The sequence below is a fragment of the Pelecanus crispus genome, chromosome 9, assembly GCF_030463565.1.
Source record: "Pelecanus crispus isolate bPelCri1 chromosome 9, bPelCri1.pri, whole genome shotgun sequence".
Classification (NCBI taxonomy): Eukaryota; Metazoa; Chordata; class Aves; order Pelecaniformes; family Pelecanidae; genus Pelecanus; species Pelecanus crispus.
The window spans coordinates 13,781,836-13,800,419 of NC_134651.1; the positions used below are offsets into that span (position 1 = coordinate 13,781,836).

At 44.3% G+C, this 18,584-nt stretch overlaps 1 protein-coding gene across 3 annotated transcripts in view; it reads left to right on the forward strand.

Annotated features, from left to right (window-relative positions):
* The window catches only part of TP63 (tumor protein p63), a 106,190-nt gene that overhangs the window by 48,077 nt on the left and 39,529 nt on the right, over nt 1-18,584 (forward strand). For all 3 annotated transcript variants that reach the window (XM_075716034.1, XM_075716035.1, XM_075716036.1), the window contains one exon: nt 7,805-8,059. In XM_075716034.1, coding sequence (XP_075572149.1) covers nt 7,805-8,059 — 255 coding nt within the window. The remainder of the gene's footprint in view (nt 1-7,804; nt 8,060-18,584) is intronic.

The following is an 18,584-nucleotide window of genomic DNA, read 5'->3' on the forward strand; positions in this document are numbered from 1 at the left end:
CCTCCCCCCAGTATACAAACCATAGTGTTTTTCAAGTGTGATGTTGGATGTTTGCAAATTACTGACATGCACCGATTTCTTCTGTTCAGCATAGGTAGTGTGGCATCTAGCAAGCTGGCCACGGCCAAAGGGCTGATTGGCAAATGCTGAAGGGAATGCATGCTGTGTTAAGTAGGCAGAGCAGGCAATTTTTTAAGCTTGCATATCTGAACTTTAAGCATGATGGCATGATTTCAGTTGGTCACTTATGTTTGGGGTGTTTGAGTTTTTGGTTTGTTTCAGGTTTGTGTCTTCTCCCCCCCACCCCCACCCCACCCCCTCCCCTGCTGGGTGAAATGAAGGATCCCGTTTTCTTTAGGTTGTGCTTTTTGTGTTTAGGTGGTGTTGGAAGCTGTCCAGGTGACCTGCTGGGGTTAGCTTACTACTTCACATGAAACACCTGTGCAGGACTAGATATATATGGTCCAAGACTGTAGTATACATAAACACACTAATTTTTTAAAGGAGGCTTGCCCCCTTTGGAAGGAGAAATTTTTTTTTTTCTTCACTGTTCTTGAATTCAGTTTCTTAAAATTGTCATGGTCATGCTTATTGCATAGCCCAATAGATCCCTGTCGTGGTTTAGCCCCAGCCAGCCGCTAAGCACCACGCAGCCACTTACTCACTCCCCCTACCCCAATGGGATGGGGGAGAGAATCGGAGGAGTGAGAAACACTCCTGGGTTGAGATAAGAACAGTTTAATAATTGAAATAAAGTAAAATAGTAATGATAATAATAACAATACAATAACGATAATAATAATATACAAAGCAAGTGGTGCACAATGCAATTGCTCACCACCCGCCGACCGATACCCAGACAGTTCCCGAGCAGCGATCGCTGCTCCCCGGCCAACCCCCTCCAGTTTATATACTGAGCATGATGTCATATGGTATGGAATAGCCCTTTGGCCAGTTTGGATCAACTATTCTGGCTGTGCCCCCTCCCAGTTCCTTGTGCACCTGGCAGAGCATGGGAAGCTGAAAAGTCCTTGACTAGTGTCAGCGCTGCTTAGCAACAACTAAAACATCAGTGTGTTATCAACATTGTTCTCCTCCTAAATCCAAAACACAGCACTATGCCTGCTACTAGGAAAAAAAATTAACTCTATCCCAGCTGAAACCAGGACAATCCCAAATAGATTCCCTTCTAAATAATACAGGAGACAGTATGCAGAAATCTTTGTGCTCCCTGCTTATAGGTGGGATTGAGCTGAGGAGATGTTAAACATTTGGTTATGCTGCAGCGGGTCTGATAGCCAGGACAGGAGTTACTGACTCCAAGGCCTCTTCTAGTCCCAAGTACTACATCACACTGGGAACCTGTAATGCTATTGGGATGTGAAATGTCTCCTCTTTTCCTGGAAAAAACAATGACCCAACAGTAAGATTACTCAAAGCAGATAGATTTGTTATAGTGCTAAAAGTCATGACGCATTGTAATTAGAGCTTAGGAGCTATAGTGTCTGGGAACTTCTCTTGGTAATTGTTGATACCTTTGGTTGAACCAAAGTTATTTGCTACCTTGCTCTTCACATTGAGTATATCATGCACATTATCATTTTATCTGTGGGCTTCCAAGTGTTAGATGTATTTAGCTGCACCGTAGCTCTGGGGAAAAACCTCTTCAAAATAGACCTACGGGATTTGTTTCCATTTTAGAAATGGAGCTGGGGAGAGTGCAGAGGCTGCGAGACCTGCCGACAGCACCCCGGCTCTCTGCGGGGATCTGGGCCTGAGCTGGTGTTGAAATGACTGTACTTGTCTTCCCCTCATGGTTTGGAGGGGACCAGAGCAATGTCCAAACTGAGCTTGTTCCTCCTGAAAGGAGTGCAGTCCAGATGTATGTGAGCTGGGTGGAAAGTCTGACGCATAAAGAAGTTTTTCGGTCTCTCTTTTTCTTTTTTTTTTTTTTTTTTTTAAATGAGAAAAGAGGCTAGAGATGCAAACCAAATCACACCTTTCATTGCGATGAGTGAGTTAGATATCAACTTCAGCCCTGATCTTAGCTGAGGGGCATGGGTGGAGCCCTTTATTTCTTGGCACTTCTTTGTAATGGCACAAGCAGTGCGCCTACATCAAGTATTGTATCAGCTGCCTTCTGAGCAACTGGCAAAGCTGCGCAGTCTTGCAGTCAGCAATATCTTGAATAATAATGATAGAAGCACTTCTGTTGAGCTTAAGTGCTTTATTTCCACCTACTAAAATCCTTTGCTAGGAAGGTTTGTAAAACTAGGTTGATTTAAATCTTTCTTGATACATTTGAGGTTGTCTGTCTTCTGATTTGGATAGGCGTTAGGCACTCTGGAAAACATTTATCCTGCTGCCCTTGAGAGAGCTGTTCTCCAACAGGAATCTGAATCTTTACCTGGTCCAGCACTGAAATGTTGCTGTAAGCCGGTTCCTACTAGTCCTGCAACTGTTAGCTCTCCTGCATCAGTTGTGGTGCAGTTGAGGACAAAGCACAGAATTAGCAAAGTGCCTTGCAAAACCTTAATGCTCACAGCAATGATAGTTTACTGTATTAGTTTCATCATCTCATATCTTTGGAGAGTATGCACCAATGGTGGTGTTTTGCAAAGCTTTTTGAGTAGCTGGACAATGCTCTTTAGCTGCATAGATCCAGTGGTGAAAATTAAAATTTTGTTGGTATGTGTGCGTAACATAGATGCATGTTCTTTTGGAGAAATGGAGAAGGGTTTTGATGGGGGTGGAGGCATCTAGGTGTTCTGCACCTGAAGATGGTAACTTTTCCTTTATTTTCTCAACAGGAGAAACTCTCAAAACTTTCTCCAAAAGGTTGATAACTGGGTAGTTAATAGCTGGAGCTGTGTATTTTAGGGGATTTTTGGCGTGGAAGTCCCCTTGAGAACTTTTTTTCACTTGCGTTACTTCCCTTGTGCCTTCATGCTGGGGGTCTCTTTGCAGATCTTTCTCATGACCTTATCAATTAACACGGACGGGCTTAAAAGTGGGCTGTGGCTGAAAAACTAAGGGTGGGTTCTTGCTGCAGGGCAGGGTGAGAAGGGCCGCAGTTTGGGTGGGTTGGGGAATCTTCCCTGGCACATCACCTCTGCTGTGCACGGTGGAGCATTTGCATTGCCCTCTTGTGGCAAGTGCCCTAGAGCTGCTGGGGTCAGGAGGCTTTCTGCCTTATGTTGTCAATGGCCTTCCTTAGGAAGGTCTGTCCTCTTGACAGCAGAACTGTGATTAAACAATTCTGCAGTTTTCAGTCTGGTTTTTAATTCAGCAGCCTCTCCAGTGAAACCATAGCTCTCCTAATCTCGGAGCGTGTTAGCATGAAAAGCTGAAAGTGAAGCTGATGGGGTGTAGGAAGTGAAACCGATAGTTCAAGATACATTATTGAAAAGGTGTTCCAAAATACGTAGTCTAAGATCTAATTGTAGCTCTCTAATTATTTGCAGTTAAACTCGCCTGGAGGTTTTTGTAATACCTCAGCAATATTAATAGTTTCAGAAACTATCAAGGAGGGAACAAAATAGAGACCAAAAGCACTGAAAATTAGATAATCCATTCTTTCAGCTTTGCCTGCATTTCTCTTCTTTCCACTAAATAGCATTCTCCTTCTGCCAGGAATTGGCGGTGGGATCACATCCTGCAGTTGTTTAAAACAACCCTGCAGCAAAACACGACCATGTGCTAAAATCTGGGCTACCAACCTGGCAAGAATTAATTTCTGAATTAAATGCTGTTGTCCTTCTGTCTGTAAATGGTGAAGGGAGGCTGTGTGTGTGTGCAAACACAGACCCTGCAGAGCCCTCCTGGAGGGCAGCGCCTTGCAGGCATGCCCGCAGCCCCTTACTCTCTTTGTTCTCTCCATCCCCATCGTGGCTGGGGCGAAAGGGTTTTATTGTGGCGGCAGCGGGTGAATTCCTGCGTGCGCCTTCCCCGGGCCTGCTGCCCCTCTAATTGTTGTGTTGTCAGAAGGCGTGTGCCTCCGAAAGCCTTATCTGATTCCTCCAAAAGCCTTGCAAGCAATTCAGATGTTGACCCCTTGAGCGCAAACAATTCTCTGCCTGCCTTGGGGCATACCTGCGAGACGAGGTTTAGTTCTTTTTTTGTGTGTGTGTGTAAACCCCGCGGCTGGCTTTGTCACTGGGGATGGAGCACCTGCCTGGGGAGGGGATCAAGGGGCCAGGGAAGGTGAAAGGCTGGTGGGACTCGGAGAGGGAGAAGGGGAGTCCAACAGCTGCTTGTGTCAGCACAGGGATAAGTGCAAGGAGATTAATAGTTATTTAAAGAGCAAATGGGGACATGGCATTCAGCTATGGCATGTGAGTGTATAAATGCAGTGGAATGGCTGCTCCACTGGTAACATTTAGACAGATGGTCCTGGACTGAAAGGAATGAAAAGGATCTTTGATTCTCTTAAGGATATCTTAAATTTTAATGGGGCGCTTTTTTTTTTTTTTTTTTTTTTTTTTTAAATTGACTTCCAGGCATCACCTTCAGCATTTCCAGACTGTGCTGTCTTGTTAATGCTGACTGCCTGTTTGGCCATCTTTCTCCATCATCTTAAATAGCCTGGGATTAGAGGGAATAGTTTTTAAGTGAAAGCTGAAACACTATTGTTTTGCTGTCTGTATGTCTGAGTTGGCTTAGGAGGCTGTTTTCATCACAGCCGTCTCTTCATCATTCTGCTGGTTAGGGAGTGTGTCTGATGCTAATCTCCATGAGAAATGAAACAACTGAGTGATACTTCTACATTTTTGAGAAGTCTTCAGGTCTTATTAGAGTATTCTGGGGCAGAAGGGTAGGTAAGTTTGGTTTTTTGATTAAATACAAAATTATTGAGCAGGAAAAAGACTGTGCCTGGTGCAGTACACCAGCATTCTGGCTCTTTCTATACAGAATTAGCCTCAAGGGAAAGCATGTACCAAATGTCCGTTAAATAGGTCTTGGTTGGCTGAATAGCCCGCAGGAGATGAGACATAACTGTCATCTGCACTGCCAAAGCTGCGATCTCATCTTAGAGAAGAACCAGTCTGGATCGCTCTCTCCTGTGTCAGCTATTTAGCATGCTTGGAGTCCAATCATAGATGCTTGCCCATCTAACAGGGGTGCCGAACATCTGTAACATCCCCGCTGTTATAGATGGGGAAACTGAGGCAGGGAGGGCAAATGACTAACCTGAGGCAACACAGAGAGTCACCCAGGATTAGGACTCAATATGTAATTGCTTTTATTACTGTGCTGCCTGAAGGCCTCAGACAAAACAGAGGCCCATTAAGTGGAGTGCTTTTCACATAGCAAGGAGCAATCCTTGCCCTGCAGACCTTGCTGCCTGAAGTAGGCTGAGGGTGGAGGGGGAGGCAAGGTGGCTTGCCTAAAGACACAGCGCGTCGCTGGCAGAGCAAGGGAGGGAACCAGCTTTTCCTTCTCTGTGCAGACCATCCCAGCTCCCAAAATTAAGTCCTCTGCCAATCCCCACCAGACCTTTTCCTTCCCACCACAGCTCACATTAGCAAGCTGATCTATCTCTGGAAAGTCTGATGTGCCTTGCTGAAGACCCAACAGCACCAGGCTCACCTTGGGCTTTTAATTAAAACCCCATAGAATATCAGCGTCTTCCAGTGAAACAGAGACAGAAACCAAAGGAAAATCTCTGTTTGGTGGCTTGAATTTTTTTACCTCCTCCTCTTCTGGAGAGACAGCTGAGAGCACAAAGCGTTTGGGTGTAGGTAAGGCACTTCATCCTTGCAAAGGGACCAGCCTGTTTTCCTCTACGGCTGAAATGACTGGATAAACTGGTGTTAAATGGCTTGTCCAAGGTCCCTGAGAAGCTCAGCAGGTAGCTTGTGGAATTTATTCCCTTTCAGGTCCTTGGAAGAGTGATGATGTGCTTGAAGCTTCACTAGGGCTGGTGGGGTTCCCAGTATGAGGAAAACTTTTTGTTATGGGTCTTGCTGTTGGTGCTCTGACTTGGGGAGCCTTTGTTGTTTGGCTGATAATATAGAGCTGTCTCTGGAAAAGAAGCAACTCTTGGAAAGAAGAGGGAAGTCTGGAGCAGACTGGCTAAAGTACTGAGAGATATGCAAGCTTGATGACTCTAGATGTGATGTAGGATGCCGAGTGGCATGAGGTGCTTGGACCCTTGAACAAGGGGAAGAGCCTGAGTCCCTTCTGCCATGTCGGCTGCTAACTGCAGAGAGGTGTCTGTATTGCTGCATGTTCCTGGGTGATCCCAGAGCTGTTGGGGATGGGTACCACAAACCTTTTGGATGCTGCTCTCCCTAAGCTGGGGACAAACAATGCCCTCTGGACACACACAAGGATAAGACTATATGTACCTGGCTGAACCCCATGTACCGCTCACCTGCTGCCCTGTCTCCATGGCCAACTCTGGGTCCTCTGGAGTGATAGAAGTTTGGGGCAGTTGTGTAACTCTCTCTCCCCCAGAGTACTTTCCCAGCTTCCAGCTGTTTGTGGTTGAGAATTTTAAAATGACATACACTGCTTTGATGGATTTTTCTCCAGCAGAAATTGTCTGATGCCCTTTTCAACGTATGTAGGCTTTCAGTATCCACAGCATTTTGTGGCAGAAAATCCATGTTTATTTGTGGGTTTTGTGAAGAACCACTCTATGTGTGTTTAAACCAAAATCCTGCTTGAGACGTTTTCTTGTCCGCCAACTCCTCTATTAAGACAGCATGAAAATTCATTTCCTATTTGTTTTTTTCCCATATTGTTTAGGAATTTATCCACTTCTGTCATACAGCATTCCACCTCCTTCATCATTGTCTCTTTTCCAGGCTGAAAAGCTGTCATCTACTGCTGCATTACAGAAAGGCATTGAAAGAGTTTGGTCATTCTTGTCACCTTTCTCTGAAATTTGTTCCCCTCTCATCTCTCTGAGATTGGGAACCAGGACTGCATATAAAATTTAGGGCATTAGGCATGTGATTCGTCTGCTAACCTCTTCCTGATCTAACCTTTGGCTTTCTGTACTCCATTCTCTAGCCTTCGTTTTTGATGTCTTCAATTGTTTCATGTGTCATTTGCTCCTGGAGGCTACTTGTGGGGCACAATCACATCTGTTCATTTAAGTGCTACACACTGTGCAACTGCTGCTGCTTAAGTATGTGGGGAAGCCTTCCATGCTGTGAGCTACCATGCTACTTGGTGAGACCTTTAATTCCTCGCTACTGCTGTCTCTGACCGGTCACTGGGAATTGAGTGCATGGTGCAACCTGGTTAAGTGTTATGAACTTTTTCTCCAGTGATTCACACTTCAGTGCAGTTACTACCTGAGTTAGAGGTCCTAAATGTCACTGTGCACAACAGGATTGGACCCACAAGAAGAGGAGCAGTCTTTGTGTAGAATGTGAGACTGTCAGAGACTATGTAACCTTGTGCAAGCTAGAGCCAGTTGCACTGTAATAACCTGGTCATTTTTATCAGGTTATCACAGTCTTTTCAAAAGGGGCTTGGTCTGGGTGTTGCTAGACATAGGAAGCCTGTCTCCTCGTGATGGCCCTGCAAATCACCTCCTTGTGATGTGCAAGCTCTTTTCCCAGCTTGGCTGTTGATCTGCTGCTTGGCTGTGAGAAGTTTACTACTTTCTGTTTCAGTCACCAATGTAAAATGGGGTATATCCTTTGCAAATCTCCCTCCTCTTGGTGTGGCACATTTCAGTGGTGCTGAGATCATGCTGTGCATCCTCCATTGTGAAGGCCATGCCGTGGCTAGCCAGCCTGTGCTAATGTTGCTTCTGTAACACTCCTGTGTGTCTCTTTGCCTCCAGCCGCAGTACACAAACCTGGGGCTCCTGAACAGCATGGACCAGCAGATCCAGAATGGCTCTTCCTCCACCAGCCCCTACAACACGGAGCACGCGCAGAACAGTGTCACGGCCCCCTCGCCTTACGCCCAGCCCAGCTCAACTTTTGATGCCCTCTCACCCTCCCCAGCCATCCCTTCCAACACAGACTACCCAGGACCTCACAGCTTTGATGTATCATTTCAGCAGTCCAGCACAGCAAAGTCAGCAACATGGACGGTAAGGATGCAGAATCGCTTTGCTCCTTCTCTGGCTTTGGTCCTGATGCTACTGGTGACATTATTCATATGATAAATACCCAGCTTGTGCAAGAATGGAGTGACCCATGTCCTCTTCAGTGCATGACATGTCACACAGAAGGGAGAGATTTATCTTGGCCACTCTAGGAGGGTGTGGTGGGAATTTACCCCCAATAATATCACTAAATCCCAGGTGAATAAAATGCCTTGCAAAAAAACCAGTCGCCTAAAGACTGCATGTGATGAAACAGTGGCTCTCCATTTGGGTCTAGCAGGTGTGCTGGAGTAAAACATGGGGCGGGCATAAGCATGGCTTCAGTGCTTCCCATCACTTTCTTCAGCTTCTGTTGGTTTGTGTAAAGTTTGGCATGCAGGGCTGTGCCAGCAGGATGGAGGTGGTGCCCCCCACTCTGACCCATGGAGTGCAGGGCTTTCTCTTTCTCATTGTCCTTCCCCTCTCACAGCTGGTGTGGGAACCCCAGCAGCACCAGCTCAGGTCAATCCTGCGGTATTTGGGTTATTTGTGTATATATATATTTTAAATTTTTTTCTTTTTTTTACTTAACAGTCTGCTCTTGCTGTCAGAATAGTCCTTTTCTTATTTAAAAAAAGAAAAATATATGCAGCCTGAAACTTGAAGGCTAGCTCTTGATTTTTGGTGGAGCTGGATTGATTGGTCAAGCTCTAGAAACTTTGTAGCCCAGGACACAGCACTGCTGGAGCTATACCGCCTGTTGTGGTTTAGGGCTCTAGAGTAGAAATGTTTGCAGTAGAGAATATTGCTGTTTTAAAGATATTCAATATTTGCCTTCCCCTCCTTCAGGCACTTGGAGTAGGTGCAATGAATAATGCCCTACCTCATGCTATCTGAATAAAAGCAGGGACTAAATTTTTTAATTTTTTTTTTTTTTAAACTTGGGTGTGGGTTGTTTGTTTTTTTTTTAAATACACTTTTTATGAAAAACTAAGAGCACTAAAATAGTGTGTGGGGGGGTTTCTTAATCTGAGGAACTACTTCGATCTCAAATTTAAATACAATCTAGCAGGAATTGCAACTAACAAGCTAACTCCTAGCCATTGCTGCCAGCAAAGCAGAGGAGCCTGCATGCTCCATCCTAGAAAAAGATGCCAAGTAACAATAAATCACTGTAAAGTTGCAAGTCTTTTACAGTAAAATTTGTCTAAAACTGGTAACAATAACTTGGTTCAGGAAATTGTGTTTTCTGGGGTTAAAATGTGATGGGTCTGCTCAAGACCAAATTTTTCATTTTTTTATGCATAAAAGGATAAAGGATTTTTAAGTGAGGTTGAAATTGCACCTTTTCCTTATCTGCATTGGGAGTGATGCCCTGCTGTAGTTCATGCTTGTTTTAATGTCTAGGTTTCTCCACTTATACTACACACATTATTTATTCTCACTTCCCTTTAAGCAAGGAAATTGTTGGTCAGTTCTACTTTTTGTTTCTCAGGGCAAGAAAATGATGCCTTGGATTTTTGCAGACTGCTCTGGAGAGGGTCCTTTGAAGGAGATATGAAAAAGGTGTTCCCTTTTGATACGTATGATACAAAGAATTATCTAACACAGCTGCAGGGAACGAGAACATTTGATGCTGTCCTTTCAACTATGAAAAGCGGTCTTTTGGAATGAGGTTTGAATGTATGTAGTAGGCTGCTCTAGCAGAGCTGAAGATGAGCGAGCTACTCACGAGCTTGAAGTTAAGCAAGCACTTGAGATGTTTCACTGTAGTGATAGTGGCTTTCTGGGGTAGAAGTGGAGGATGTGTGCAGGTTGGGGACAGGCACATTTAGCTTCCCCTCCTTTCCTTTTGCCCTGATGTGGACCACGCTACCAACAGATGAAGATGTGCTCCCTGTACCTGTTGCAGTATGTCTAGGGATAAGTCTGTGTATTTTACCAAAAGAATGGGGTCATTTTACTAAAGTAGTGGGATCAAACAGCTCTTTGATCAGGGAGGAGTGACCACAGTCCAGGTGCCCCTGAGCTGAGCCAAGTGACCTAGATTTAGCTGCTCGTGCAGGAGCTGGCAGTGTGCTGTATGTTCGCAGTGGATGATAACAGTCTTGTGGTGGTGGCTGGGGACATTCAATCAATACACCTTTCATGGTAGAGCGTCTTTCCATCTTCAGAGCTCTGCCCTTCTGCTAATTAATCCACCAACTCGTTTCACATGGGCTCTTGAGCAGTTGGAAATATGTGTTCGACAGCTTTATCAGTGGGGTGGGTGGGGAAGGACGTGAAGGCTCTTTTGCGCTGCCGTCCTGAGAAATGTGGAAACATGCGTGAAATGTTGATGAAAGGAGGAGTGATTGCCCCATCCTCTCAGCAAGAGCAAGTTCTTGGAGTTGCTCATTCCCCCCCGCCATGTGACTTCATATGCTTTGATTAATGCATGTCGTCTTTTCTTTAATGATGGATTAGGAACTTACCCAACTGGAAGAGTTTCTTCCACTGCAGTGACCTATTAAAAGTTTAATTACTTGATGGCCCCACCCTTATTAAGAGTCCAAAACTTGAAAGCCTTGTTTCTTAATTCTTTTTTTTTTTTTTCCCCCCCCTCTTGCCATTCCCCAGGGCAACAGTATTAAGTAAGGAAACCCATTGGATCGCACTTTCCTCTGTTTGGGAGAGGATGAGCCAGGCTGACCCACCTTGCCCTGCTGGGAAGGCTGAGTGGTGACTGGCAGGGGATCTGCTGTCCTGGCTGACAGCGCGCTTCACCAGAGCTCCTCTGAGCTTCTGGGCTGGGTCATGTCAGATTAGGTCATGGGAGCGAAGGCTGTGGGCTTGGTAAGAGGACTGGGTTATTTCTCTAAAAAGCAAGAGCAGCTTTCATGGAAGGATTAGAGGCCTGTGAAGACGCTTCAGATTTCTCATCCACTTTGTGCATTTAGCTCCCAGTCTGCATGCTTTGGAGGCAATAATCCAGAATCATGTGTAGATCCCAAGGTTACTACTTTTGGAGGTAGGGCAAAGGAGAGAAGGGTACTCGCTGAGTACCTAAATGCTATGTCTATGAAAATGGCCCTGGAATCATATCTCTTCCTAAAACCTCCTCCCCGCTCCAAGTTCTGCAGACTCTTTCTATTTGGCAGGTTTATTGTGTAGGACAGTGGGCACCCTTTGCCAAATCAGCAGTATTTGTATAGGATAGGCTGGGAGGGAGATGAGTGTAACATCAGGATTGCTTCTCTGCTCAGGTTTGTGACAGGCTCCTAATTGGGATGGGGGGAGAAAAAAAAAAAACTGGCCAAAAATTGCAGGGAGAAACACTAGATGCTGCTAGGTGAGAGGGTGATTTCATATGTATGAGCAGTTCGCTTTGAAAATATTACAAATTTTCTCTCTGAAGTCTTTCATGACCTAAAGTAGGAATTCCAGTAAAACATGCTGTCTAATCAGGTTAGCTCTTCATTTGTATGCAATGTTGAACTAATTAATGATGACAAATTGAGATTGGATTGCAGAGGACTTTATAAGCATCCTTGATTATTTTTTTTAATTAATGACCTAAGAACACAACTAAGAATATAAGCAGGTTAATCAGTCTTTTCAGAAGGAAAATCTTTAACAATTGAAACTCTACTGAAGTGTTTAAAAACAAAGCCTTAATAGTCTGAATTGAACAAAGTTTCTCACATGCATACTCACGGTACAAAAAAACTTCTTGAAAACCACACTGTGAAGGAACAAGCAGTTATCTTTTTGTAATACTGAGGTAGTAGGTCATTGAGGTTGAGCGAGAAGCCCTGTGAATTGAGTGAAGTAAGAACTTATCCAGAACTGTGTGTTGCTTATTGTGGGATATTTCCTCTGTGAGAATTCCCATATTCCCATGCCTTGCAATATCTCCTCCCGTTTCGGCAGCAGAAGAAAACAAGGCATTTCAAAAGCGTGCCACCTCAGATTTTTTTTCCTTATGGAAGTAAGTTGTGTGCCGATCTTCCCCACCCACTCTGAGTGCAAATAAATAAATAAACACTTTCCCCCCTAAAAAATATTTGGCAATGATACAAAAAATACCTGTCACTAGCAGAACCTGTTACATGGGGAAGAACATGATTACAGTAGGAAAGTAAAAATTAAAATTGTATGTCAAGGTAAGTAAAAGTTAACATTACTGCCAAACGCGAGCTATCAAAAAATGAATCGGATCCACCCATCCCCATAAGCAAGATACCACCTTATAAGTCATGAGACTCTTTAAAACACAAACAGGTTCTTCTTATTCTCCCCCAGGTTTTTGAGCCTTTAGGGTGCATCTACTAAAACTTTTAAATCTGTTCTTGGTAGTCACGAGGGTTAAGGAAAAAGAAGGCAGAAATAGCTTTAAGTTTTTAAATGAAAACTGAAATTTATTTGCAAATTTTTGATTCTGCTGAAGACAGACACCCAGCCCTGCAAGACTTGCATAATTCAGGTGTTGGCAATACCTGAGTTTAGCAGTTTATTCTCATGCCCTGCAGTAGGTTGAAGCTGAGCTGGATTGGTCTTTGCAGGGCTTTGTTACGAAATGCAGAGCTCTGCAAAGCTGCAGTCTGTGTTCCAGTCAGGCTCACTGGTTCTCCTGTTCTCAGTAAACTCAGCTGTACCTACAGCTGTAAGAAAATGCTCAGATTTTGGACTCTCTTTGCTAGCAAAGCTGGATAACAGCCTGTGCAACATGCATGAAAGCAAGTAAATGGATTGTGCTGGCTGGGGTTAGTGGACTTGGAAAAACTGCATTTTAAGGAAGGTGAAAGGAATGCACTTAAATTAGTCCACATGAGCATTAACAGGTTTCCGTGGTTAAGAGTACAGATTCCTTGGCTAGGTTATCTCAGTCTTTTTATTTCAGATTGATTCATTCCATTTTCTTTTAAAATATATTCTGTGTCCTGAGCCACCTGGTAATTGGGAAATTTTTCCCAATCTCTATAAAATGAATTAGAGGACTGTGAACAAGCATAGTGAAGAGTGAGAGGGCAATTAGATGTGTGCATTGCCTTGACTCAACAGTGCTTAATTATGTGTTCAGTGTTCTCTTAAATAATCTGTTCAAATAGCACATTGTTTCAATAACACTGGTAATGCCCAGTATTGTCCTGGCTGCTGATTATCTCTCTGCATCGTACGTGAAAACCTTTTTTTTTAAAGGCTGGTGAGTCTCCCAATGAACATACATGTGGGGCTGTGCTAAGTGTTCATGTGAAATCTTAGCTTTGTTATTCCTTGGTGATGTGTTGGTCAGTGCAATTTGAACTTTCCAATTTTACCTTTTAATATTATTTTTAAAGCTGCCAGGAGAAGGGGAGTGGCAGTGGTCTTGTTAGAGGATTTTGAATTTCCCTGTTGTCAGAGGCTCCTAGTCAGCAATGATGTAGGCTTTAGGTGTTTGCACAGGGCAGCTGAGAAGGGTCCTTCTAAAAGAGAGACTCATTTGTGCAGACCTCACCCAAGCACTAAAATCAGTCACCTCCTGGCCACTCTGCTAATCCTTTCATGCCTCTAAATGTAGGCTTTCTCTTCAGCCCATCTGGTTGCCCAGTTAATTTTGCTGCCTTGTCACAGGAGGAGTGAGGAAGGGAAATAATGGCCATAATCCAAACGGAGAGAAGCAGTGGTGGAGGAGATGGGGTTGCAGCCTTCAGATGCACATGCTGTAGGCTGCGAGAGCTGATGCAATGGTGTGAGCTAAGGGCTTGGCTCCCCACTGATCTCAGCAAAGCAGGAGTGCTTCCATATTTGGGCATTTGTCTCAGGTGAGAAGTGGTTGAGATTTGGCTTCTTCAAGCTCTCTGCAGCCGTGCTTGCCTGAAGAGGCTGTTTCCAGCATACACTGCCTCTTGGCATGGAGCAGACACAGGGGCAGGGTACGCATTGATTGCCACCATTGTTCTTGCACACAGAGAGGTTGAGATTATGCTTTCCTGCTTGAAGAGCTAGTGAAGTGCATTTCCCCCTGTGTGATATTACAGGGCCTAATGCTAAGGCTGTTGAGGCATACGTAACTTGTCCTAGGTCATCTACCTGGAAAGAGAGGAACTGGGCTTGTTGTCTTTGAAGGAGGTGCCTTTCTCACGGCAGGGAGGTGTTTTCAAGCTAGCAAAGCTGGGAAGAACCAGTTCACCTGTGAGAACCAGCCAGGAGGGGACTGCTGGCTTCTGTTTGGGTTTTTATGCTTGAGTAGAAGGAGATCTGAGTGCATTAGGTTTCCATTAGAATGTAATTGTGCTTTTTCCTCCTAATCTCTTTGTCATGTATATTTTGTTTTTATTAGCAGTTATCTTCTTCTGTTATTCCTTACAAGCAGCTATACAGATCTGTGTAATAGTTTCCAGAAAATGTTTTGTGATATGAGCTGTCTTGGTTTTTTTCTTTTGCTTTTTGTATCCTTTATTGTTTTCTAAAGCCTACCAAGGTAATACAGCCTCCCTATATGAACGGCTGTCGCTGTAGTGAGGGGTTTTGCTATATGCTCTCTGTTAGACCAGTGCCCTCTGTGATGATAGAGCTGTGCTGTGGTGTAAAAGCACGCTGTAAGGGGTTGTCTGTAGCCCACACAGCTAGCAATGCCCAGGAAGGATGAGGAGGGAAGTTTATTCACTTCCTGATTGTATGAAGTGGTACCTGTTGGCATTGGGAACAGAAAACTTTGGTCTCCTGACTTGCAATGGTGTGTGCTCTGCTCTTCAAACAGCAGAGTTAGTGTTGGGCACCGGCATGCCCGACCTGCTGAGAGAAAGAAGGCTGCAGGTGGTGTGAATGTCCTTATCTTTCAATGAGGATTTAGCCTCTTGGTTGCTATGTTTGTGGCTGAGTCTCTCCCAGTGTAATAGGAGACCAGTTAGAGCTCACTACAGGACTCCCAGGATCTGCAAGAAAAAACACTGAGACATTAGGGTCAAACATACAAGGATGGAGAAAGTAGTCATGGGGAGGGGTTGTGTCCTCCATAGGGGCAGAATATCCTTCTGCTCTCTTGCACAAGCAATTTCAGTTGCCAGTTGTACTGGCATCATACTTTTTTCTTTTTTTTTTTTTTTTTCCCCTTCAGAAAATTTGTTTTAAGGTTTTAATTATTTTTGAAGTAAAATTCAGAGGGAGAGACTTAAGTGCAAGAAATTTTTTTTGGTTCTTAATGAGAATTTTTTTTTGTCTATGTGGAGAAGAAAAAGTGTTAATTAAACATAATTTTCATCAATGCAACTTGCACAAAAAAGCCCCACCTACTTTCATGAGAAAGGAATAAAGAGAATCGTAATCCTGGATTAGGTATCTTTCACTACACACATATAAAAACAACACCGTGTGAAAAGGGGGAAAATATATATGTATACACACACACACACACCAAGCATACCAATGTGCCTCCAGCAGTATTACCAAAGGAATTAACTTTACAAGAAACAGCCACAGCCTGGAAAGAAGCCATTTTTCAAATAAAAGCTGAATGAGACTTGTGGTTTCTGAGAACTATGAGAAGGAAGGGTTAAAAAAACATTTACAGATAAGAATAGCTGATGTTGGGAGATGAGTGAACATCTTGAAGTAGTGGAGGGTCACTATTTAAATTGCCTTTTGGGGTTTTTTTCCTCCTCTTAGTAAAAAATTGGCTTCTACTAAGAACAACATGTAGGATTAATGTAGTACTTTAAATCTTCAAAGTGCTGCACAAACATTACTTCCCTAATCAGCAAACACCTTAGCTTGGTAGGCAAATCAGGAGCGTAGTCGCCATTTTAGAGAAGGGAAAATAAGGTGCCAGAAGTGCCAAAATTTCCAAACTAGTAGTTTTTTGGAGAGGGGTTTTTAGCTTTTTTTTTTAAATGCCTTTTTTAAAAAAAAAAAAAAAAAAGTGTAAGTTACTTTTGGGTAAAGGTTTTCAGGTAGGCTGGTGCAAGAGGTATTGCTCAACTTGCAGACAAAGACTGCCCTTGGAGATGATCGTTCCTTTCCTTAGGTCAGCTGAAATATCACAGTTGTCATAGATATTATTTCCCTGCCAACCTGATACAGAACAAGCAGCAGCTTGGCAGTGTGCTGAAGCAAGGATAATTTTGTGTGTGTCGCATTGGTGGTGCTCCATACACTGAGGGTTCAGCTCCAGTGCTTGGCAGACCATATGCTATGAAGAAATGTCCTACTTTGTTTTAAAAAGAAGTGTCCTGGGTAGGGATGGCTTCTGTATAGAAAGATCATGAACTTTATTATGCAATGGAAATCTTTTCATGAGGTTTTGCTATGTGCAGGCATGTCAGACTTGTTATTGTAAACACAATAGGATAGCTACCCAAATAAGAGCTTAGATCCTCTTGCAAATAGACCTGAGTGTTGATACAAACTTTATCGTTTCCAGTTGTTAAAGATAACACTTAAACATTGGAGCAAAACTTGGCAGAGGCACAGGAGGAAGTGCTACTTCTCCATCGTTTTTTCAGATGTATTCTATGAATGGGTTTTTTTTAAGGAGAGCAAAATATTACCTGTCTGATAAAAAAGAGTGTTTTATGTTCTGCTGATGCATGTTAGCTGCCGAAATTCATCTAAATTCAGCTTTACAGAAAGCTGAAAAATGTGCTAGAGGAAATGCAGGAAAGCATTACTTGAAGGCTGACCTGTCTTTCCTGAACAAGTGAGTCAGGACTCGGGTCTAAATTTTCTGGCTCTGGTTTCCCTGTTAGCTGTGATGGTCATGTTGCCTCGCAGCACTGGGGAGGGCAATGCCTTCCCCTGAAAGAAGAGGGGAGGGGAGCACCCCTGCAGGGGCTGCCACTCAGGGCTCTACTCCCGGACTTTTGTGTGCCCCAGGGTGCACCACGCTTTCCTCCTGGGGAGAGAAGCTGCGCTGCCTGGAGATGCCCTGCTAGGAAGTGGCATCGATGAGCAGAGGATTTAGCTCCATGCCTAGCCTCAGAGCTGCTCCTGCCCTGTGATTTAGATGTAATCTGGGTAATGTTGTGCAAGTCATCCCCTCTGCCTCTGTTCCCCCTCTTCCCCCTTTCCACACGCCCACCCTCAAACTTGGGACTGTGTTGCCATGATCCCATGTTGTAAAGCACTTAGACCCCTAATGTGAAATGCCCAGGGGGGACAGCTGGGGACTGCTGCTTGCTGTGCATCCTGTATTGCTAGCCTTAGCTTTCAGGCCTCTTCTTTTGACTTATTTACAGGACACTAAAATCTTTTTGCAAACTAACTTTTGAAGGAACCAAAACGTATCTCCAGGCTAAAGCCTGAAACTTCCTGAGTGCCGGTTGGATTATTGCTTCCCCTACTTGAGATCTCGAGCTTTACCAGTTTCAGGCCCACCAGCTGTGAAAACTACTGACGCAGAGGCTGTTTGAGGGCTATGGCATGAAGAAAAGCCTCTTCCTGTTATGTAGCCAGAGCACGATGCTGTACTAGCACTGCTGCGTTAGCTGTGGTGCCAAACCTCGGCAAACTCACCCTGCAACTTGCCGGGGCTTATTAGCTCAACTGCATGAGCTGTGGCTGGGAGCTGACTTCCTCCTGACCTTGCAACGGGAGCAGAGTGAGCCCAGGTTTGCTATCAAACCTGCACGCAGAGCTCCTTGGACCCCCCTTAAAACGCAGGGCTGGAAGGGATTCCCGTGGGGAAGGGATGGGAGCGGTGCCACTGGGCTTGGTGCCCAGCCTAGAGGGTGTTCACGGGCTAGGAAGCACACCCGCTCAGTTTGCATTTAAGTGTTGGCATCGCCATGGGTGGGAGAGAAAATGTCTTCCTGTGAGATGTTTGTTGGGTGGCTGAGCACCAAATGACACCTGTTCATTAATCAGCAAGGTGGTGGCTGGTTTTGCGATGAGTTCCTTGTCTCCTGTCTCTTCTGCTGCAAACTGCTCTCATTACTTGTACTTAGTCATTTTTTTGACTCATCTTTGGTGAGTTCTTGTAGGCATATGAGCAAAGGGGACTCCAACAAAAAACAGTCTGCATTTCTAGATATGCTACTAAAATCTTTTACAGTACTGTCACCCATAAAGGAAGCGGCGAGGCCCCTAAGAAAAGCTTCAGAAGAGTCATCATTAGTTCTGTAAGGTTTGACAAAGACTAAGTACATGGACTGATCACTTTGCAATACAGTTTCTATAAGGAATTAATAAATTTTACCTTTATTTGGCATCTTCTTTGTGTGCTGACTTCTCTGATGGGTCATTTTTGCCAATTTCCTTTGTCATGCCTCTCAAAAGGGCTACAGAAGTTGGGGTCTGTCTTTTTGGGTTTGTTTTTCAGCAGATTGATCTGTGCGAGATATGAATGAGGAGAACTGGATTGCTCTGGTGCTGCTGGCATTGAGAAGGAGCGCTGCAGCACGGTCCCTGGCTGATGGGAATAGCCCGCAGGCGAGCTGGGTTCCAGGTTAAATTTGCAGGGATACACACTGGAAGAAAATAATTTCTGTGCTGCACGCCTGACATCGTGAGTGCAAAAACGCTCTGATGCTGTTAGCCACCCTGCTGATCACAATCAGTTTAATGGGGCTAT